The 24,888-nt window shown below is 40.3% G+C and overlaps 1 protein-coding gene across 2 annotated transcripts in view; it reads right to left on the bottom strand.

Annotated features, from left to right (window-relative positions):
• The window catches only part of pcdh11 (protocadherin 11), a 128,902-nt gene that overhangs the window by 60,939 nt on the left and 43,075 nt on the right, over positions 1-24,888 (bottom strand). For both annotated transcript variants that reach the window (XM_051954342.1, XM_022189014.2), the window contains exon 4: positions 13,203-13,262. In XM_051954342.1, the coding sequence (XP_051810302.1) occupies positions 13,203-13,262 (60 nt within the window). The remainder of the gene's footprint in view (positions 1-13,202; positions 13,263-24,888) is intronic.

Here is a 24,888-nt window from a genome sequence, read left to right as displayed (position 1 = left end):
TGAGGATGATGCTCTAAATCCATGTTAAATCAATATAGTCACTTCCTACACATCGACGGATTATTGACAGAAATTACCACCAGCTGTAATTGCTGATTTAGAACACATCAGATAGTTTCTGCCTTGGTGCATTAATGGGTTTATGTGTACGAGTGAGTCAAAAAACATTTCGCTGCTATGGCTGCTTTAAGTAATCACCTGCTTTAAAATGGGACAATGTTTCAACATGGATACATTACCAACCGAGCAAGTGACATTTATGGGATCTTTTGGATCCATGATATGAGAAATGCCCTTTCCTCAAGGTTGAGCACATTCTAGTTGAAAAGATTCTACATGATGCAGAAGGAGCCATTCAGAGAACTCCCTTTGGCTGAGATAATAACTTTATCATAATTAGCTTGTGGTGCTCAGGAGTGTTGAATTGTCGGTTGCAGTGGGATCTGGGCTGATTTATTGCTTGATTTAATTACGTATCAAAATTCAATTAGACATGCTTTCAACCAAATTCAAAGTGAGCTTTGTCAAGCTGTCCCTTGAAATCAGGTTCAGCTTGAAGGACATCCTTTACAATGCAGTGACATCTAACTTAATAATTATCACTCACCAAAAAATCACTCATGTAGAAAGAAAGAAGGAAAAAAAAATGCTATGCAAGTTTTACAGAAGATGTTTTTTTTTTTTTTTTTTTTTTTTACTCAGCTATTACTTTTTTCACATCTCAACTGACATCAAACAGCATCAAATAGTGTGAAACAGACCTTGATTCAGTTGTGATGTGAAGAGGGTTGCAGGTACTTTACCAAGTGAAGATACATGACAAAATGCTCTTTGAGGTTGACTACGACTGAGGAAGTGTCTGGCTTTCTTTATCCACATCACTCACTGCCTGCTCACCCCCTTTTGCTCCAGACTACACTAGGAAAAAAAGGGAAGCTGTTTTGAATAAGTGTCACACCAGCCTCCAAGAGCTACATTGATCTTTACTACTATGCAAATTTAGGATGTCATGGTGCCTATGCTAAGAAGCCAAGGAAGGGAATGAATATTTCAGCCGGAGGTCTCTGACTGAAGTGAAGTCCTTTACCAGTATTGTAAATACATTCATTGACAATTTTATTAGGTACACCTAAGTAATACCATGTAGGACACTCTCCCGGCCCTCAGAACTGCGAGATTTTTTTTATTTATTTATTTTTTTTGAAGCATTGATTCAACAAGGTGCCAGAGATGTTACATTCAAATTTTGATCTCCACTGACTTGACAGGAGAGTTTTTGCAGTTTTTCAGTGGCGCAAATGCTGTGAACATCCCACTTCACCTCATCGCCAAAGTGTTTTATTAGGCTGTGATCTTGGGACTGTACAGACCACTGGAGTAAAGTAAAGTAATTTCCTGAAACCATCTCGAGACAATGACACATTATCTGGCTCGAAAACTCCCCTCGACAAAACAGACTGAAAGGTTGCACCTGGTCAGCAATAATGCTAGCTGTATTTATAGAAGCAAGACTATCATAAATATACCAAGCACTGGCAGTCGTAAGGCATTTTTCTGCTCTCAGTCAAGCCTCCATTTGTTTCCCACAATATCAATTTTTCATTGCTTTGCAGAGATAATACCTTGCCCTCTTCTACCACTCAGAGTTACACCCTAGATATGTTCACCTTGGCTAACATTTTAGCATGAAGGTTTTTGCTTTGAGTTTACCTTACACACACACACACAGCGATATTGCTTTTATTCTTACAATACACAACAGAGCCATGACTACAAAGGTTACCAGAAACAATAAAGATTCCCATATCTTTGTCTCTCATGGCTGCATTGGCCACATTGGCAGAAATTGGCATTATCCTGTTATGCTGATGTAGTTTTACAGATACTTAAGCGGCCGTCAGCTTGCTCCTGTTGCCGTTGACATTTAAAGCTGCTTTGTTAGTGAGGGTGAAATAAAACATGCCTCAACAGTCATACTTAGTGTTTTCTTTGTAAAAGAAAGCAGACAGCCATTGACCGGGCGCATGTATGCGACTGTCCTTTCCACAGTCACTCTGATTAACTCATTCCACCTACTGTAGCGTGACTTGACTTAATTCTCCTCTTCCTTGGTAATAGATGTCAGCTGTAGCTGTCACAATGGATGATGATAATCTGACTAATGCATAACAACATCTAGACATTTGCAACTGACAGTCTCTGAATTGTAAATGCAACATTATTTACCAGAAGACATGAGGACGTGTTGTCCAGATGAAATGTAGCTGCTGGTTCCAACACAAACCAAAACCACAGAGAGAAAGACAGTTTCAGAAAAAAAAAAAAACACTGCGTTCTAGTGTGCCAAAATATCATCCACAATGTTGTTGCTGCAAAATATCATGCTAGCTATACCAGTAGTCTCTGGTGGCACGAGGCTGCAGCACAGTTGTGGCTTTAAATGTGTATGTTTACTGTGCTCTTGCTTGAAGAATGCTTGATATTTATGGACCTAATTGTGCCAAGGAAGCATTCTACTCCACATTACCCCATCAACTTCAACAGCACCCCCTGATGCTGATGCCAGGTGGGATAGATCCAAGGAGTTAAATTAACATTTGGATCATCTTCATCTTAAACGGGGATTTATAAGACAGGTACTGATATGTGCACTCGGCAGACATTCAGTTTTAATGATCACATGTGTCTAAAGCTTCTACATTATGCTTATGTCTATTTTAAAGTTTTTGTTTGTTTGTTTTTACTAATACTGCTTTCACTGGTGATAATGCATGCAGCAGAATAATAATAATGCACAAAAATAGCTTGTACAGCATTTGATTTAGATAAAATTAGACATGCTGTAGATGCTGATAACACATCTGTAGCGCCTAGATACTCAGCTGGCCAGTAACTGAACCGCTCAGCCCTGTCTGCCTGCATAGTGATTCACAACGGCTTGACTCACTGTCTGGAGGAGGAAGCTGCAGTAATAGGGACGTGCATGTAATAAAATGGTCATTAAGCGTGCTGTTGAGAAGGGAAAGAGAATGGAAAGCCACAGCGATGTGTCAAAACTTCAGTTTATCAAGATTCCCTGGTATGGTGAATTGTTCATTTGATCTCTCTTCCATTGAAACGTCTGACAGTTTGCTTCATTGAGACTGGCTGAGGCATTGTCCGTGGATTGTGATGTGCAATGACATGCTGAATCACAAGCTCGCGATTGAAGCAGAGAGCCTGAATCATTGCCATTCACTGTCAAACAAGAAGTACGGCGATGATACCGATTAATGATTCCAAAAACATCCATGGAAGTGATCTCCTGAAAAGGGGGAGTATCTTCTGTCTTCAGTTGAAACAGCTGATAGCTGTAGTGTCCTTCAGCGACAGTCATCTGGGTTTATCAAATGTATTCACTGTCATTCTTCACATATTATCACAGGCATAGGGATTTTGCAGTTGTTAAAAATTACCAATCCAAATGACTGTGGCCACAACAAGAAGTGATGATGCTGTGTAAATGTCTCTCAGAGCCTTTTTTCCCCCCTGTGGATATGTTGATTGGTCTCAATTCCTAGAGGTTTAATTTGCTCTTCCAGTAATATGTGCCCTCTAATCTTAAGAGATCAAATTTGTCATATTGATAACATGCTTTATTTTTGTGCATCTGGGATGTGTGTACAATCATTCAATGTGGATTTACCTCAAAAAATAGTAGCATTACAACCTTAATTTCAGAACTTATCACTGTATTTTTCTGCTTTGTGTAAGTCCAAATAACAAGACAAAACCACACATCATAATAGCTATTTTTGCTGCGACAAAAGGAAAGGAATTTTTCCTGCAACAAGGCAATACAAGTTTAGTACAATGGAAATATTGCAGTTACAGTAGCCTAGCTCTCATTGTTACCATTTTAGTATCAGCACCACAGTCCTGATTGTATTTCTAACACCTAATAAGTATGTTTTCGGTGCACTGAACAATGCTGTCAAGGGAAACAAAAAGGTGTGAATGTTTTTCTCAGTGCTGTGTATTTCTTTTTCATCATTTGCTCTTTACTATGGACAAAACTCCCAGAAATGGTGTAGGATGTAAAAGCCAATGACACCGAGGCAGCTTGTTTACTATTTTTTTTGCAGTGAAATGGAAATAGAGCTAAATAACATGCAGGTCAATTAAAGAAGGCAACTGCATAAACAGGGAGAAAAAATTAAGTCCCAGCTTGACTACAGAAATACCCATTGCACCCAGAAAACAAGGATTACTTTGACTGATTCTGTATTGACAGTCAACATACTCAATATTCAAGAGGAGAACGCCGTTTTCCACCGTCTCTGATCACACCAGTACCAAGTTCATGAATATTCTTTTTCTCAGGTAATCCACATGAATGTGAAAACCAACACTTGCCATTTGGGGTTGCACCAAATCATTGGTAGGAGGGTCCCAAATGCACATCCAACCAAACATTTTTAAGGCTCCAGATCAAAAACAGAAATAGAAGCAAATCTTTGTCCACATAAAATCTCTACATCTGTATGTTTTTCCCGCTGCAGTCATCAACAAATTGTAAAAAGGCGGTAAAATTACATGCGAGGTAATTTTTGCAATTTTTTCATTTATATTTCCTAATAGTGACTTCTATGTACAGTACTCACTGTCAGTTCTTGAGAAGGAACACAGACAATGCTTCTCGCAAAGCCAAAAGCACAGCCTTGATAAAGCAGAGACAAGGATCACCGTCATATCCCCCTTTTGCTCCGTGCACATCTTCCTTTTCTCCTGGCAGAGCAGCCAGTTAGAAGCGCACCGTCGATGTAATTCAGAAGCTGCCTTGTGCAAAGCTTCCTCTTTTTTGCCAGCCTGACTCACTCAATTGGGGTCCATCACCATCACCAAAACAAACGTCCCCTCACTGCAAGGGTAATTTTTCCTCCTCTACCACTGAGCACCAGTCATATTAATATCTTTGTAGAAGGCAAATGTGTGCTCCAGGAGGCCCGTCCCATGTGTTTTTTTTTTTTTTTTCCAAACCTCTTGCTGTTTCTCTGGCCGCAGCCAAGTGCATTAACATATGTTCTCACAGCGCACAGTGCTACTCTGCATTGGTAAATGCCTTATTACAGCAAGGCCCGCTCTGTGCTCTTCCATTGAATATCCATAAGTAGTAAAACACAGCCATATCTGCCCACTCAGAACAGTAGGGATGTGTCTCACATGACAGGGGGGCTCCTTAACATTTAGTCAGAGGCCTTCTTTGTCAAATTGATATTCCTCCCACTCACAGTAATAGCGGGTGGTAATAATGACAAATAAAGGCAATATTGCTACTGCATGGTACACACTGAGTGTAATAAGGTCATCTGCTGGTTGTGTTTTTTTCCCCTCCTGTATTTATGCCTTTTTAGCATGCAGAGTCAAATTCTCTCAGTATGACTTACATCTCGGAAGACTCTGCCAGTGTGAAATATGTAAAGGCAAAGGGTGAGAAAAATATCCTGAAAGATGCAGCTTGTTCTTGCCTAGAGAGCCTGCATGTTTGTAATCATTTCCAATCTGCAATTTCCTCTTATTATTCCATTTGCTCTTTATTATTTTCCGTCTGAAGCAATATAAGTCATGTCAAAGCTCATGAGACCTGCATCATGATATATATATATATATATATATATATATATATATATATGTAAAAAGACAAAGAGTCGCGTCTTTGGCAAAAAAAAAAAGAGAGGTGGCGCTCACTATCGTCAGATCAGTCATGGCTATGATGTGCGAACGACAGTGTACTGAATAAAGCAAAAAATAAAGACGCTCTTTGATCCACCTCTCACAGTGCAGTGGGGTATTCTTGACAAGCCACATGTTACCTCAACAGATGTGTGGGTTTTTGATTTAACTATGTGCAAAACTGAAATAATCTTTTTACTCCATAGAACAAATAGGCGATGACATCCAAGAAAACACATGACATATTAACATGAATTATAAATGCAGCTTGATTAGCACCTACAATGAAAGCGTTGCTTGGATGATGACTACAAATTGTGAAATTGGAGAACAGACAATGCACCCACTAGGCTATCTGTTAATGCAGCTTGCTGATGATTATGTTGATTGCTGCTAAAACACGGCTTCGGGTAGAATGTGTGTTTGCAGATCTAAAAACGACCAATGGGGTCATTTATGCTTACGGTCATGGGCTCCAAAGGTTTGTTCTTTTTTTTGTAACATTTATTTTTCATTTCTAATTTCGGCGATCTTTGTTCTGCCTGCCAGAGACACAGTTGTGCTGCGTTGATCTGAAGACGTATTCCAAAAGAATGTGTATCAAACACTACAGAGAACTTGTCTTATTCTTTCACAAAGAACTGAGGGCTGGCATCCGTGTCATCCCACGGCACTGCACTGATTTATAATGGTAGGGAGGAAAAAATAAGAGGCCAAGATACATCACTGAAACATGAAGGCATTGAATAATACTTTGCTCATGAATAAAATCATTAAAAGAAGCCTTTTTATAACTTAGACCGTAGCCATGAATCTTGAGCGTTTCATGATTAATGCTTCATCTATAAATTAAACATTTCAGATTTCGAGGGTTTTTATTTATACATTTATTTATGTTGCGTTATTTATTATTTTACTCCAGTTCTGACAAGCCAGATCACCTGAGGACACAAGTTCTGTTTGCTTTAACTTTTGAGATCAATCACCGAGACAATTTAGTTTGCAGCAGAGTGTAAACTAATGAAGCCTGAATGGTTTAGTCATTAAGTCGTTACGCAAGAAAATCCACAAAGTTTCCGTCTAATGGCAAACAATTATGTGACAGCATTCAGGCCAGGTTGTTGTTGCAGTGTTGTTGTTACAATATACCACAACACCTATTACACCTCTATGCAATATCACTAAATTGTTAAATCAACCAATATTGCATCATCTTGCAATAAAAGCTCTGATTTTAAATATAATGTATTTAATCTTATGTATATTTGAAAACAGTTTGGATCGGTTTGGATCAGATCAAGCTCCAAACTGCAAAAAAAAAACTCAGTGTACTTGTGATCACCTCAACCAAAGTGACTACATGTGTATTTCTGTGTAGACTCTCAGTCATCCAGGTCATGGTAATCTTAAGGGCTTCAGGGAGAAGCAACTGAACTTCTCTTTTAGCTTCTTCAAGACATTTCACCTCTCATGCAAGAGGCTTCTGCACTTCAAGTCGTTAGAACTGAAGAAGCCTCTTGGATAAAAAGAGAAGTCCAGTTGCTTTTTACTGAAGCTCCCAGGATTACATATGCAATTTACAATTAAGGCCAACTGCATGGTCTAGGTTATAAAAGAGCCTGTGAATTCAACAGCTTTCTCAATTTTGACTAGCCGCAATAGCATAGCTGGGATTGTTTTCACTTGGCAAGTTTGTGTGTGTGTGTGTGTGTGTGTGTGTGTGTGTGTGTGTGTGTGTGTGTGTGTGTGTGTGTGTGTGTGTGTGTGTGTCATTGCGGCAAAATGTGATCCTACAGTGGCACAAACTACCACTGAGGAATTTTTAAGCACCTTGACATGTGTAATATGTTTGTCTCTTTGTCTGTCCAAATGTCTGTGAACAGATTTTGTCAATACAATTGTGGCACTAGGTGCAGTCACAAGAGTTTAATGGTGTGTAGTTGAAGTAAAGATGGATGGAATCTGTCTCCAGAAATAAAGATGGACGTACAAGATACTGAAAATGAAAAGAATAGAAGCTCACTAATGGAGGGTTTACTGACTTTTGCTGCACTGGTTTGTGGCCTCTGTGAAGTTCTTCACTCATTTAGAAGAAAATACACAAATCTCTGCATTGTGTTGTCCTTGGTTAAGTAAAAAAAATTCACACTATTATAACAAAATATGTTTTGTAGACAGCTACAGTAATATTTCTATATTTGAGATATACTAATGCCATTCATTTCCGAGTGTGTTCTTTTTCTGTGCGTTGCAAAATGGCTTCCATTAGATAATTTGAATATATCTGTATAATTTTTATATAAATACAGATTTATTTGATAAAATACATATTTTTATTTATATAATTATAACAAATAGCAGTGTTCAGAGCAAAATGAATAAATAAATAAATCCAGGACAGTAACTCGTAATGAATTATCATAGTAAATGGTGCAAGCTGGCACTGTTGTTTTCATTCTCTTCATTTTGTCGTACATTTGCCACTCTGCTGTCTGCACCCGTTGTTTATTTATTTCAAATCTGCCTTTGCTTGATATGGTGATTTTATTATAATATGTGTCTGTTTATTCAGATTTCTCTAATGCCATTTCACTAATCATAATGTGCATAATTTCCAATACCGCTTCCTCAGGTTTTACTGTCGGAGGTTCAGTTGAGCCGATCCTAAGTTACTGCTGCTACAGACTCCAGTATTGTTTGTGAGTGGATCATCATCTGTATGTCTTTAGTCCAGACTTATATTTACGATATGGAGCTTTCAGTTCAAAAACATGTCCAAGAGTACAACTGTAGTATGTGTGATGAAAATCTGAATTTCTGTTGGATATTACTGGCTTTTTCGCTTCAGTGGACTGACTCATGTACTAAGGTATATTTTGTCAGAGCAGTCAAATGTGATAATTCTGCATTTTAAATCTGCCCCTTGGATACGCTTCCTGCAGTCTTTATACAATCCATATGAACAGCTCAAGTAGGATGTGTGAAAATCACATTTCACCTGCCTTAAAAATAGCCCGAATCATAGACTCTGGGGTTTGGTATTATCCACTGGTCAGGCTAAGATGCTTTAGCATTAGCAATCTAAGGGACCGAGAAGCTGGACTGCAGCAGTCCTGGAGCACACAATGACTTCCCATTAATAGGTTGGGGAGCATCAGGAGAGCCCACCCTGAGCAGAGATTTCCACATGGATATGGCCTATGGCACAAGGGTACCTGCCCCCAGCCATCTGCACTGATTTGACAAATGATTCTATATCAAAGGCCTCTGCACTGATTTGGGTGGTAATTGATTGGAAGCGAGGCCCTCAAATCCCTGATTGGTTTAGCTGGATGTGGGGGGGAGATATGCCGTGGCAAGTGAGAGGAAAGGACAGCCAGCAAGAGAGAGGGAGCACAGTGGAGGGAATCTGGGAAATATACTGCTGAAGTCTGTCTCATTTGCACTTTGAGAGAATTCCAAATGAAATTTGTGAGTTACGCAATTTCTTTGCACAATATGCATGGTATATTTTTTACAGAGCAACCCATGTCAGCCCTGTGTTTCTGTTTCTTTTTCTAATGCAGCTGTCAGGATATCCAATTTGTTAGCGTGTCCGTGAAGATTGGATTTCACCATTCAAAAAGAAGAATTTGGTTAGAAATGGAATATTATTGATTTGTTCCACATGGAGGTGTGGTCTGATGCAGATATATGAGCACCGCAAGTTGACTGAGAAAGAAGCATGGATTATATATTCCCTGATCAATTTCCCCTGAATTTTTGATGCCATTAATCCTTGTTGCGGAAATTGTGTGACAACAGAGATAACATCAAACATGGAGCCCAGTCATTGTTAGCCATCCCCCTGAAGATTACCTAAACCTCACAGACTGTAGGAGCAGTGCTGCACAAGAGTGTACATCGAAATTGTTTATTGTGATGCAGTTAAAAACACTTATAATTACAAGCACAAAATAAAAGCATCACTTCAGTGTCTATATGTGCCATTCAAAAGTGAAAAAAAATACTTTAAAAAGAGAAAAGTGTCTGAGAAGCAAATCATACCCTACGATTATATCAAATAGCATTTGAGGGTTTTTTTGCAGTGGATTTACCACAAAATCTGAATATAGATTCGGATTTAGTCATATTTATTCATACAGCAGTCCATGTGTGACCTTAAAAAGTGTGTATATTTAAGTGTTTGCATAATGCTGCTGCGACCAGCTTCAAGTTATCCATCCAGTCATGTATACAGTATGGCATGTTGGATGTTCTGCGGATAAGCTCGGATACTGCAGAGCCCTGCCAATGCAGCTGTGACAGTGATGCTATGTATATATAGGCCTACTGCCTTTATTACATGGCAGGCTGGCTGCACCGCATACCTTTTGCCATTTGACACAGACATGTGGTGCTTGCTAGTGACAGATGCTGCACACTACTGGTCCCAGAGGTCACAAATGACCTTTTGGATTGTCTTTTTTTTCAGTCACAAAGCATTATTTGTTTGACGATGGCCACCAATGCAACCCCAGGCACCCTGATGGAACCGTGGGTTGTTGCTGCTTGTCTTCTGAGATCACATTTACCTCAAATGAATTGAGTGTGTGTGCGTGTGTTTGTGTGTGTATGTGTGAGAGAGCAACAACGAGGTTGAGTGAGTGAAAGTGTACGTGCGTGTATGTGGACCTACATATTCGGGAAGATGCCTCACTGACCACCCGGTCTGCGTGATGCCTATAACTAAGCTTAATTGCTGCAAGACTAGCCTCTTGTTTGGATGCTGGAGGGATTTTCTTTTATTATACAGAATGAATCATCATTAAGATATGCTTATTCAGTGGCCTTTCCTTGACTTAAAAATGCTGCCGCACACAGGATCTCTTTTGGATTTTTTTTTGTAACCGTGTGTGCGCTCACATTCGTGTGCCATCCTTCACGGGATAAAGTGTGCCTCGAGAAGCACGGCGTCGGTCTCGCGTGTTCATCACTCAACTTTCACATTGTTATGTGACATTTCACTAGAGAGATTCTCTTTTGTGGCAAATAAAACTGTGAAATGTGTGGAAAATAAAACTGTGAAATGCCATTCTGGAGTTGCACGGCTTTAGTTTACCTTAGCAGTTTCAAAGCTGGCAGAAACAAGGTGCAGTGCAGGCCCCATATTGTCAGAGGTGCTTGATCCCCACCCCCATCCCCTGCCCTCTCCATCTGCCACTTATTTAGATTGTACTGGTCACATAGACATACATGTAGTTATGCTTGCATGCACACCCATTCTTACACACACAGACGCAAGCACATTATATCAGTCACACACATCTCAAACACCAACTACCTACTAAATAACAGTTTGTCAAATACACAGAAAAATCATGTTTACCATTTGTGTTACAAATGTGATTCTAAGATTTAAACAGCAATGTGCACATATGTGTCCATCTCTGTTGTTATTTCATTCCTATCCTGTTGTGCTATGAGATTCTGTTATTCGTAGATTCAAAAGAAAGCCTTGCGAAAAACTGACAATTTTCTACCGCCTGAAGCCTAGTGTCAGAAATATGATCTTACCCTCACCTCTTACCCTGACTGCCGTACTGTAATGATGCTCTGAGGTGAGCCCACTCATCAATTATTCACATAATGCAAGATTTTCACTCTTAATCTTCTCGCCAGCTAGAGGAGACCGTTTAAGAAAAATAGGGAGAAAAAATAGCAAGGAAAAAGGCAGCAAGACGCTTGGCGGATGAAAAAGAGAGTTTGCAGTGGACAGACAATGCTCTTGATGTGAGTTATAATTGTAGTTTAACAATGTGTGGACCTCTGAGACATTCACTATGCAATATATGGCCTTTAGACTAGGATCACTATGGAAACCAAAGGCCCTGAAAGACCTGCAGTGCCCACCCACTTGGACAGCCGTTAATCATCTTTGCTCAGATCCTGGCACTGCAGAATTTGGCCAATGTGTCAAGAAGCAATTATATATACTTAGTGCTCGGGCACCCGATCTCCTCCCTCCCTTCTCTTTCCTCGCTCTCTCACTCTCACGCTCTTAATATAATCACAGAGTAGTCAGTTTAAAAGCCCTCTGTTCATTTCACTATCTATCTGGGGGATGCACACAATGCAGATGAAGAGAAGTTTAAAAAGACAGAGGATATTCTATTCTGAGAGCCATTATAATCAGAATATTCTTTACATATAAATCATATCCAGCCATTTACTCATTTTACCAGCCTCCTGAGCTGACTGACATACTAAATTACCCCAGCTGGCCCATTGCATTCGCTGCACATATTGGGCTGGTGCGGATCATGGAGACTAATGTGAGCTGACTAGAGGGAGATTATGTTCCGCTGCTAACAGCTAAAACGTGAATAACACTATCCGCAAACCCACGGTGTTCCCCCATTACATCAGCCCTGATCAGCTGTGTAAAAACAGAACGAGAGCAAGTCAGAGATGGAGATAATGAGACAGAAATATGGCGGCCGCAAGAAACAGGAGATAGACAGATGTACTCTGTGGAGTTATAGATACAGAGGTGTGGTCTTGTTTTATATCTTCCTATCTGAGACTGTAATTCTCATAAAGAGCAGCAGAAATAGAAATGTGAAGGGCTCAGGTCCTATGTGAAGAACATGCAGTATTATTTCCACTGACAGACATTTGAACAACAGTTGAATGTCTGACTTGTGATTTCCCATTGACAGATCAAGGGAAGGGCTATCATATTTTGTTATTATTTACTGTCCTACCACTGTCTGCAGATTTTAATGCCACCAAAGTCATTTTGGACAACCCGCTGTGCATTAGGGATGTAGGGCAGTGCTAGGCTTTGAACACTTGATGACAGGCTGTCAGACAGCTTCCATCCATTGGGCTCCTTTTACCAAGGTCCACTCTTGCACTAAGCCACTCTCCACCATTCATCCAGAAAAGGACACAGGCATTTCTGACACGTTTGGTGCTAAGTGAACTGAAATTGTGTGAATTTCACTGCATAGCACATTATCACATTTGCAAGAGGCATGCACTGGGAGTAAGGGTGGAAAAAGAGAGTTACTTCAGTCGGTGAGATGACTTGAGACCGTCAGAGTGAAGTGATGGTTTTGACTGTGCATGTGCACAAGTAATTAGCATCGAATAAATCTGCCCTTCTTGCCTCGTGTTAAATAAATCTCGAATGATTAACGGGATGCAGAGAGCAAGAGGAGAAAACAGATGAAACTGTTGTTTTTGAAATGAAAAGATCATTCTTTTTGAGTCGCTGATGAACAGATTCATTTGCACATCATTTGGCAGAGTCTCGTGATGAAATGGTGAAGGGAACATCAGATATGTTAAAAGATGACAAGGGTCTTGACATGATGTGGAGCTAATTTACAAATGCAAATAGACACAGAAAAACAAGCCTAATCGGAACATTAAATTCTTAAAATATCTACAATTTTCTCACATAATATTATTCATCCATTGCCTGCATGCAAGCCTGAGCTTACCTTATGAGGACAAATGGGGGGCGGTGAGTTAAAAGACTTCTCCGGTGTCTGGTTCAGGTTCTACAAGCAAAACACATTATCAGGGACATGTTTTCATTGGACCCAACAAATCTTCAGTGATAGAAGTTGCAGCTTATTTCCTGGTCCTTGCTATTAGCATTTTCAGAAAATATATCTTTATGGGGGGTTAAGTGACTCCCACTCTTTGCTGTCCACTAATCCAAGAACACAGCTTTTGTTGACGGTCACTTTTTAAATCTTTATCTTGACAGCGTAATCTAATCGCACATCATGTCAGTGGGAATAATGCGGAATTTTGTTTTGTTTTCCAGTTTTCCCTTTCCCCCCCCCCCCTCTCCCTCCACAAAGATTATAAATCCTTCTTTGTCAGAAGATTTCACTGAACATATGTTCAGACTTTGGCATACACGCCTGATTGCATTTTTTGAGGTTAAATGATTATCACATTGTTAATACACCAATACATCACTCAGATACAAGAAAACACCATTAAAACGCAGACACAAGGTAAGTCAACAAGCCAACAACAGATGGCCCCGCTGCTTGTGATTATGCAAAGATCCAAAGTATTTGCATACTCACAATGGCATCATAAAAAAAAAGAAAACAAGAAGCCATCTTGAGTTGACCTCGGTGAGAAATGAAAAGAGCAATGGGTGAAGCAAACCAGCAGGGAAGTGGACAGGCTCTGCAAACTTCTTTGGGAATCTACCGAGGGCCTGCCTCCTGGGAAAGCCCTGTTGATTTCCAAGCAGGTGCTTTCAGTTATGTGCTCATATCCAATTATGTGCCTGTGGTATGTCTGATGCTCCGTGACACTATTAATGACTGCCTTATGGTATCACCAGGACAGATGAGACACTCAACTCTCCAGACTCTTAACATCTATATTTCATTGCAACATAGAAGGAGAACACCTCACTGGCCGAGCCAACTGAGGAGAGAGAGAAGGAAAGAAAAAAAAAAACAGCCAGGCTTTCACTGTAGCGTAAACACCAAGTCATGAAATATAAATGAATAAATGGGTCTTACTGGGACGATGGAATTAGTTGACAAAATTTTCCCTACAGATTGAGTAGGCAATATAACCATGATATCTTAATTGATGTGACAAATAAACATGAATTATTTTCTTCAGGGATAGCAGCATGAAATATATTTTGCTGCTGCATATTTGTTGTGAGGGAAACTGAATAATCTTGAGTGCAAACATTACTTCCAAAACTGTGGCTTATAGACCGCACGGTATATTGTGATTTAAGTGGAGATGGATGAAAAGGTGAGAATAGTGCAACCAATTATTGTGAGAATTGTGTTTTTTTTATACTATATAGATGATCATGCCACTGAAGGTGAATCAAGAACGTTGAAAATGGAAGAATTAAAAAAAATGTTTAAAAAGCTTCGCTCAACAGAATTCAAGTGCGGGCTTTATTATTTCCAGTCACCCTAGAATCGTCGGAGGAGCTCACAGACAAACAGAAAAAAATATCTGTACAAAATCAGATGCCAAATGTGCAAAAATTATTCAGCAGAAAATGGGATGTCTTCTGGAACTCTTAGTTGAAGGTGGTTTAAAATTGCAAGGAAACAACAGAGCATGTATTTCATATTGAACACCTACTTTAATTTGAAAGCACAAACAATGAAAAAGAAGAAATATTAACTAATAAAAACATAATGTGTTTTTAGGACTCTGCTTAGACTTGGTGCTTGGTACAGTTAAATAAAGAGGACTGTTCAAGCTCGGCAACAACCACACATGATCTAAATGTCTTTCTTTTTCCGGCTCAAACATGCGTGCACGACAGCGTACTGGAAGATCTTCTGTGGCAGCAATCACTGCTGCTTTTTTTTTTTGTTGCTGTTTTTGTTCATTTATTGCAATCTTATTTTATTGTTTAAGTGGCGCAAAACACCGCTTTTCACCTTTTGACACAAAGCCCAACTCTTCTGAAAGGTAATTATTAATGATGAGTGTTTCATAGCAGCTACTTACAGGAGACACACAAGACAACGTAATCAGGAGGGAAATCATGAGTCGAAAAAACTGGAAGGGAATACAGCTGTCATTTTTCAACTCACCATTGGTCTGGGATTTTTTTGCAACTGATAAAGAAATACTATTGACAAATCCTGCAACCGAGGGCTTTGGATTACACCACATATTGACGTTTTTGTCTTTTCAGGGTGCTTGGGGGTGGTTATTGTAATTTGATGAGGCCCATAGTGAACGATGCTATGCTGCACGACGAAAACTATTTTCAGAGGAAACGGAAAGATAACTGTAACATGATGTTTCTTCATCTAATTTCTTGGAGACATGCTGATTTTGTAAGAATCATTTCCGCGGTGCCTTAGGTTTTTCGCCTGCATAATTGTCACTCTCACTCAAGAGCCATTACAACCCGCAAATTGTCCAAGTCTTAATTATGCGCTGTGTAATACATATTTGGACGAATCTTCACCATGATGTAGAACTAACCAGGAAGCCAACTTGCTTGGAAGAAGTGTTAGCACAAGCCCTGTGTCGCTTGCGCTCTCTTTCTATGTGCCAGATGTAGTATATAGCAGTCTAGTCACATTCAACAAGCCAAGCTACCCAACAAGCCCCACCAAACAAACAAGAGCACTATTCAGTAGACAGGGACTTGTGGCACATTTGTCTTTCTAGTCCCATCAGCTCAGCCTCCACAGAAGGAGGCTTTATACTGTCGTCTTCGTCAGCTCTACCAAAACTACTGTGCTACATTTAGTAAACTGCATTTCTACCAGCTAGTTACAGCTCTTCTGCCTGTTTGCCACCCTGACATTGTTTCACCTCCCCACCCCCACCCTCCCAATAAGATATAGTTCTCTCACTAGGATTAAAGAAGCAATGTAGTTCAAGGATTATCAAATGCCTTTGATCATGTGACTGCCATGTTTTTGATCTGCAGCACATAGCACCAAATATATTCTCTTTTTCTTGCTTTCTGTCTCTACCCCTCTCAATGGATTTCCCCCTGCTTGCTCCTTCTCTGCAGTGTGAGAATAGTTCTTGACAGGCAGTGGAAGAAGAGAATGTAACGAGCATAAAACACATATTTGTAATATTGTGATGGAGAAGATCACGCTCAGACTCCTTACCAGTCTGCAAGTGTTATGCAAGATTTAAGAAAAATGCCTGGTGCTGAAGTTTGATTAATGCTTTTATGTCACGTAGAGGAGTATTTATTTTATCCCCCCAAAATGTTTTCATGGACTCCTGTATCGTTTTTCACAGGGCAAATTGAACATTTAATGTCCCCTCCGTTTTGAGGCAATGACACAGATGTTTGGCACAGAGAGAAAGCGGCCATAGATTGTTTGCCTCTGAAACACGAAGGAAGGTTTCAGATGCTTTTATTCCCCACTGCAACCCCAACTGCACCCTGCTGCTGTTCATTAGCAATTTCTGAGCCTTGGGCAAGTTTTCAATGTTTCAATCCCTACATTATTATTATTTAGTGGCTGACTTGGACATGCAATCAAAGAGACACGCAATATGTGCAACACTTGTATCGCAAAGCTTTCCCTGTACCGTGATGCCCAGACTAAAAATGTATAATTGTGAGCCAGGGGAGCCGTGGCTCAAATTAAGTCAACATACCTCAAAAACTGTTCTTTATCCTCATTGTACAATCACCTCCTATTAATGTCATTGCCAAGGCAAAAACGGAACATATCAAAACAATTATTCTGATGTGGCTTCAAGCAATACAACATCTCACCGTGAATGGCAATCGAACCTTGAATCATTATGAGGCGTGGTTTCGGGCAAAAAAAAGCCCATCAAAAAATGACTGAATATCATTTTAATGGGTAGAAAGCTACGAGGCTTTCATACTGTCTACCTGCCATGTTATTAGATAGACCATGTCACTCAAGCTGAGCAACACAGAATCAACATACAGACAGGCTGACAACACATAGGCATACTGCCTTCCATCTTCCTCCCAGCTTGGCATGTTTATCTAGTCTTCCATGTGAGCTTAGTGCAGTACTGTGCATATGCATACAGAATGATGAAGGTTCAGAAACTAGCGCCTGAAGGAAGCTGCACATATAGCACAAGCTCTTTGAAATTGTGCCAGGGTGGGCCTCATTTGCAAAGCAATTTGACAACAAAAGTAAAATACTCTGCAACCTCAAACCAAATTCTGGAGATGCCAACTGGTATGGCTCTGCAGTTTGCTGAGAGAGGGAATTCAAGAGGGTTACATCCGGTGCCTTGTGTGTGTGCCTCTGACATGGCTTATTTGCAGAGCTAGCATTGCACCAGTGCAATGTCATGATTGCTTTGGCAAGGAAAGGGGGCCTAATTTACATGAGGGGGAGTCCTACAGGCACACAGGAGCTTGCCTTTGACCAAGGTGCCAACAAGCCTGCAGGAAAACATTGTAATTACAACCTACAAATCTGGTGTGTTTATAACAAACTCTTGGTTAATACAGCAGGACCACATGCTAGCAAATTAAAGGGAGGCAAAGTTTTCAAATGAACAGGACAGAAAACTGTGGTAATGCTGAAATAAGTTGGACTATCCTTTATACACTCAAATCAAATTTAAACTGCAGAGGCTATTGAATTTAATTAAATTCACTATTTCATGTTTGAATATGTTTTATGCAAAAATCTCCCGTACATTGTATTCTCCTCGGGTAGACTGAGGAGCCAGTGCACCTCCAGCATTAACCAGCCAATCACTAGCCACCCTATTACTGTTCCTCATTCACTGAAGAATGTTTTTTTTCATGTCTCTGTGATTTTGAACAGTCTCTGGTACCGTGGATTGTTTTTATAAATGCAATATAGCTGTGGATTAAGTAGAGCAGGATTTCGTTCCTCATGGGTGTGCTGATAATCTGAAATACACCGTGGCAGCTTAATATTGTTTTTATTGCCTATGGAATGCTGCTGTGACTTCGCATCAGGAGATTTTGTTTTCAGAAGCCTTATACCTACAGAAAAGGGACGCAGTTAAATTTCACAAGCTCAGACAGTTTTAAATTGAGCAACAGAGCTGCTACTAAATGCCAAACATGCCACGCATTCACCATATTTAGGGCCTCAAACAAATCCACATTTATGGATCATTCGTACGCCAACGATGTCTTTGAAAAGTGGGTCACGCGTTGTTCCTATTTGCAACTCATTTTTACCTGAGTAAAGAGTGCAATTTGATCAATTTTATTATATCTGACTTACATACTTTGTGTACACTCCTACTGAGATCCAAGTTCTACCTAGATACTAAACAGAAAGAACATGTATTAAACAGTATTTGTTCACTGGTATGTTTCACTTGGTTTCTACCAAATGATAAAGAGAGAGAGAGCACTATTTACTGGTTGTAAATACAGTAGTTGTAGTCGTGATAGGGAAAAATCATTTGGAAATGATTCGTTTGTTGAAATAGCGGATTAAGTAATACATTCTGAATCAATAATTCATCAGTGAGAATCATATTAGCATGGTATTATAAAAACAACATGAATTTTTGCTGATTATTTCTATAATTATCTTGATTGAGTTATGCAAATTTGCTGATTTATACGGCAAGGAGCAAGGTCCCCCTGGATTAAGCTGAATATAATTATATGTGTATTTTTAGAATTTCGTGAATGTTACAACACTAGCCGTATCTACAGCATGAGCCCATACTACAAAATTGTTATTACTCAGATACTTTGGAGAGGAGGGGCAGTCTGATACAAATTGAGGCCACGAGACCAGAGACTGCATGCTGAAAAGCTCTCTAATCCAGTCATATTTTGGGTGACTTTCTAAGATAAATACTTTGGCATTGTCTTGATGAGAGCGCTTCGCCTCATTTAAGTGTCTTTGGGATCTGGATCAATCCACATGGCGGGTTTCAGACTTGTACACTTGACCATATAATGTGGCGTGCTTGTCGAAACCCGGAATGCATTTCCGTCTTCAAAGTATATTTCTTGGCCTGCTCCCGTCACTCACTCCCTCTAACCAATTTGTCATTCTAAGCCTAGCATTGCTGCTGCCAGCGCCCGGATGATAGCAGTGGGCCTTTCTGATCCAGGCAGTGGCTAGGGAGCAGGCCAAGTGTTACGCGAGCCACCCTGGGACACCGAGCAGGCGCTTCTGCCGGCTGATGCACGCCTCCACGGCCGAGAGGAACTGGCTTTGCAGATGCTTTCGATTCGACACAGACTGGAGCTCATCTACTTTGTGAGTGCATTTGCTTTGTGTTTGTGCACTGCATATGTGCTTGTTGTTGTGTATTTTTGCGAACAAGTGTGCATGAGCATGCACATGTGTGCTTCAGAAAGATTAAGAGGGCTCTCTTTGTGCGTATGCTTTCATATATGGGTGTTTGTGCATGGCTGGCTATATCTGCGTGTGCATGCGTGAAAAGCTGTATTTTTTTTTAAAAATACAGACACAATTATGCTGAAATGAGGCTGAGGCCTTCTCTTTTTTTTGGTTTGCAATTACGGTGTTCTGATGACAGTAGTACTTCTTTGCTGATGTCCTGGAGGCTAGTCAGTCTAGTCACTATTTTCCTCCACTAGCACGTTAAAGTACGGCGGCCCGCGGGCGGGCCGTTTTTTATCGGTATACGCTTTTTTTTAAATAGAAGGACACTGCAAACACGATTATACAAACACTATACACACATAGAAAGCTGAGATTCTCATGAATCCGCCGGTATAAACCACTTTCAGATGTGATTACCACAGCGGGTAATATAAACACATTTATCCAACAAACAACAAGTCAAGTAAACGTGCACAGCTCACCTGTCGACGCAGTTTGGACGCTCGTTTCTGGTCATAAAAGAAGATAATCCACAAAAACCGGCCAGAACCCAAGCTTAGCCATCCAGAGGAAACAATCCAGTATAATACTTTGGCCAAAACATGTCTCGAAATAGGTAAAAAATCCAGAAAACGATCGGCTCCGTGCGCGTGCACGCGGCGCGTGGTGGCGCTGTGCGTTTCATATTCACTGCATCTTTCTATTATAACTTTATCATACACGGTCCTATTTTCTTTGTTCGCGATTCAAAATGGATACTGGAGGCTTCTCGACCGCTTCAAACCGAACTTCAACCAATCAGGTGACTCGTTTCCGCCTACTTCGGCGATTTAGCCAACCATGGCCGAGTCTGACAGATATCGATTACATCACTTGATTGACTTGTTTCTCAGCAAATCACGCCGGAGGAAACGTTAGATTGACAGGCCTGGTAGCCAATGAGCTTGCTGAATGGCTTGCCTATAAATCCCGCCTCTGCCAGCGGCTTTATATGATATTTCATTCGTGAGCTCCGGGCTCCACCTGCTGTTTCTCTGTATTCCTCTCAATCTGTGTGTGTGATCGACACTGAAGCCTATCTGAAGTGATTTTTTGAGTTCTTTATGAGTTTTTGGAATGAAAATGAAGTGGAAAATGGAGTGAAAAGGAATTTATACCATTCTGTAGAGAGTGTGCACAGTGTATAAAGAGTGTATCCAACATTGACAGGGGCGGAGCATATCAGTACAAATACATGTGTGAAACACTCATTTCTTGTAGTATTGCTCTGAAATTTTGACCTGAACTATGTAAGACCCCAGGCTTTTGCAATATTGTGTTTTCAAGCTGTTGCAGTGCTGCCACACTGATTTTCAGGTGTTTTATTAGGGAAAAAATGTAGGCGAGAAAAAAAATTCATCCTAATTCAGTGTGTTCCAACATACATAACTCTGTGCCAGTAGCACCTAGAGTAATTCTGACTGCACTGGGTGAAAATTCAGGTTGTCAGCTTTCAAATGAGACCCCAACCATGCATGTACTCCAAACAGTTCAAGAACAGCATTCAATTTACTTTCTGTAAATCTCAGTAGAAATTTCGGGCGGAAATTGACCAACCCTTAAAGGGCTAGCAGATGTTCCCCTCAGGAGAAAGAGGAAACACAATACTGTTGTCATCACTTCATTATTCTGCTTTTAAACAACCATTAATGCCATCATTCAGATGTTTGGATGCGACTTTTGCTGTTAAGCTTATCAGCAATGGTCAACCAATTTATTACTGCAGTTCTCTCTCTCGTCGGTTGAGCAGAACATTAAGTGTGTTCAACATGACATCAGCTGCTCGTTGTCACTTACTGCTTCTCATGTTCAGGCAGAACTTTTTTGTTGTCATCTTAGTAAGCTGAATTACTCATTCCTCTACTGTGAACTCAGCTCCCAGTTTAGGCTTGAGAGGCAGACATCCTCTCTACTTCCAGGATTAGGCTCAAAACGATCCCTTTGATAAATTAGTTTTGGCTCAGGTGACCCTAAACCATTCCTCCATTATGCTGCTATAGGCATGGGCTCTTGGGGGACTTCCCAAGATGCACTAAGCACCACTGTACCACTGTCCTCTCTTTATCTCTCTCCATACATGTATATGCCACCAGTGCATGTCACTAACTTTGTGACTTCTTTTTCTTGTAGTATGAGTTTTATCTTAAGCTACAGGTTAAGAATCTGCAGGGAGTGACCTCACCAACTTTCCCAGAGTTCATTATTCTCCTATGTGTTTGTCTGATTGCTATCTGTGGTCCCGTGCTCTCTCCTTCAGCCTCACCCCAACCGGTGGAAGCAGATAGTCGCCCTCTCTGAGCCTAGATTTGATGGGCGTTTCGTCCTCGTAAAGGTGAGTTTTTTCTTTTCTTCCTCCTGTCACTAGAGGGCTTACTCAAAGGAATATCTTGATTTGTTGGATTTCTCTTTATAATGGTATACAATAAAATAGTGTAAGGTCCTCACCTTTCTATATTAAGTGTCTTATGAATGGGTCCTATTTAAATAAAACTGAGCTGGACTGAACTGAATGTAATCAGTGCATATGGTATACCTTAAAGTATTTCCATTTGACTGTCTTTTTGACAAAAGGGATCAGAATGACAAACATAACTACTACTATAAAGCTATTTGACAGCAAATCTGGCAAACATATGCTAATCATCTTCTGTTTGTCCATTTACAAAGAGGACTCTGTTTTGATGAGCAGTCTACTCTGCTCTCAGCAGAGATGCTCAGCATCGACCTTTCAGACCCCTGCGATGTCATGTTGCAGCCCTTCTCAAGAGTGTTTAGGATTAAACTATGCATGGCTAATGGTATTTCTACAGGAGGACATGTATTTATCTTGGCACATGGACTGTCACCCACCATTTTGCACCCAACAATAAGGTCTCTGAAAATAGACCCCTTCATTTGTCTGAGAATTGAGACCCTAAGTAGCTCATTGAATGCCGAGCCCAAGCTTTCTCGTTAGACATTGATATCCATCACACAAAGCAACAGCAGCCTTTTATCTGTCTGAGCGTGATTCAGTATTTGATTGGGAATGAATCTAGAAGGCTCCAATCAGTTTCCCTTGTATGAGCACAGTTAACATGAGTGTGACTGCTCCTTGAGCGCTGATGGCAGAGACATGAGCGATTAAGGCCAGAGTCCAATCAAACCAGCTGTGTGCCATTCCCCCCATGGCACTGGTCGTGCCAGGCATGTGTTCCACACTACTAGTAGGCAAAGATGCCGCGACCAAAACCCTAGTCTGGGGAGTTACGGCCACACATGAACCAGGACTTGTAGGCAGATTGGGGTTTTAGCAATACAAACATTTTTCAGAGACAAAGCTGCTATGCAAGCTGAAATAATCTTATTGGTTGCATTAAACCTCGTTGGAGAGCTTTTCTGGCCAGCAGATGTACGCAGCCGAAGCCTGGTGTAAAAGGCAGGGCTAAGACTGGAAGTGACAAATATTACAGTGTGAATCCCAGTTTTTTCCGACTAAACAAATGTAATTCACCCGTGATGTTCATCACACATAATGAATAAACATTAAACCATGAATCCATCCAAGTAGGAGACAGTTCGCTTTTGTGAGTATAATAAGATCTCAGTACTTGAAATTAGAATACCACAAAAAGTCTAATCATACAGTAATATCTAAAAGAATAGTTGACAGATGTTCTAGTCATCAAATCTCAGGCATTGCATTCCATGTGCAGTCCAACCAAGACTAAACCTGATCAAATTCCCAGCACAAATGTCCCCCAACAGTGGTGATCGCTAATTCACACATATGGGAACCTGCTTTCATCTGTCTTTTTAAAGAAGTTACTGAAGAAGTTTTTAGTTTTTGTCAGGAAGGGATGTTATTTGTTTTTAACATCAGCATAGTCTGACGTGTACCTGCAAATATATTGAAATGGATCGTGGCCTTTTTTGTCAGTGAAGTAAAGCCAGAGTGCAGGATTGAAAAAGTATTGTCTCAAAGATGGGGTCAATAACTTTGCTGAACAGTGATCAAAATGTATCAGTAGCTTTTTGGACTGCCCGTCGATCTTTGCAACATAATAGGTGGGGTGTTTTTATGAGGATTTGGACTTGTTTACTTACCCTCTGTTTCAGGCATAGATGGATCATGTAAATCTACATGCATTCTGAATCTCCTCGGGGGATTTCATTAAAAACTCTGCTCCGCCTGTCCGGCCACAAACCATTTTCTCCGAATGACATGTTGAACTGTCAACAAGCTGTCAAATGGAGGCACATACAAGGCCTTCTAAACACCTATTAGAGCTATCGATGGCAGAGGCTGAGGTTGTGACCATGGAATGGAGAGGATATTTGTGTCTCCCACTCCGCATTACCAGCATCTTTGGGAAAAGCTTTATAGATTTGGACAGAGGCGAAGGAAGGCTTTATCAGCACCAACACAGAGAAACACATTAAGAGATCAGAACCCCAAAGGTCAATTGTAGCTGTGAGCAGCGCTTTGTTATGGTGTCCTCACTGTTTATACTGCACTGGAGCCAAGTGACACATGTGAAAGCAAGTAATGATACCAATTTTGTGTACATTTTGGGAGTATAAAGCTCTCAGTCTTTATAGAAACTGTACTCTGTTCCTGATTTTTTATCTACAGGGTGTTTTGTATTCATTTTATATGTGCATATATTTCTCTGCTCCCTATTTCCCTTTAAATCACAAGTTGGAATATCAGACAGACAGGCACTGGACTGAACAGCTACTTTAGCATGTAGGAATATGCAGTGACAACAAAATGTCAGAATGCCAACAATCTATACATCTAAATCTATATACACATCTATATTTACATACAGATGTGTTAGTATGTTTGTTTGTTTTATACTGTGCTGTGATTCACTTGTATTTTGCAGAGCACACTGGGACTAAATGAGACAAATCCTTAATCCCTCACAAGATAATAATAATAATGTAATCCTTATTCCCAGATGGAACCATTTTCTGAAAAGGCAGTTTTGGCCCCACAGAGGTTCTATTCAAGAAGAAAAGCAATGGGAAGTTATTTAAAATACACGGCAATTAAAATAAGACACACTGTCCAATCCTACCCGCCATGCTAATCCTCTCTGATACAGATGTAGCTATTGTAGAGCAAAAAAGTTTCTCATTTTATTGTATCTATTGTGTATCTGTATGTAATGTTGCACACTTACTCTATCCCCAAGTGTATTTCTTCAGAAAAATGATAATGTATTCTCTTCGGATGCCGGTAGGTACAACTAGTGATCTGACTACCTGCCATTGAAGGTGCTCAGGATTTTAGTTTCGAAATACCAAGTTTACAACACAT

The sequence above is a fragment of the Acanthochromis polyacanthus genome, chromosome 10 (genome assembly GCF_021347895.1).
Source record: "Acanthochromis polyacanthus isolate Apoly-LR-REF ecotype Palm Island chromosome 10, KAUST_Apoly_ChrSc, whole genome shotgun sequence".
NCBI classification, from domain to species: domain Eukaryota; kingdom Metazoa; phylum Chordata; class Actinopteri; family Pomacentridae; genus Acanthochromis; species Acanthochromis polyacanthus.
This window is presented reverse-complemented; position numbering and strand designations above follow the sequence as displayed.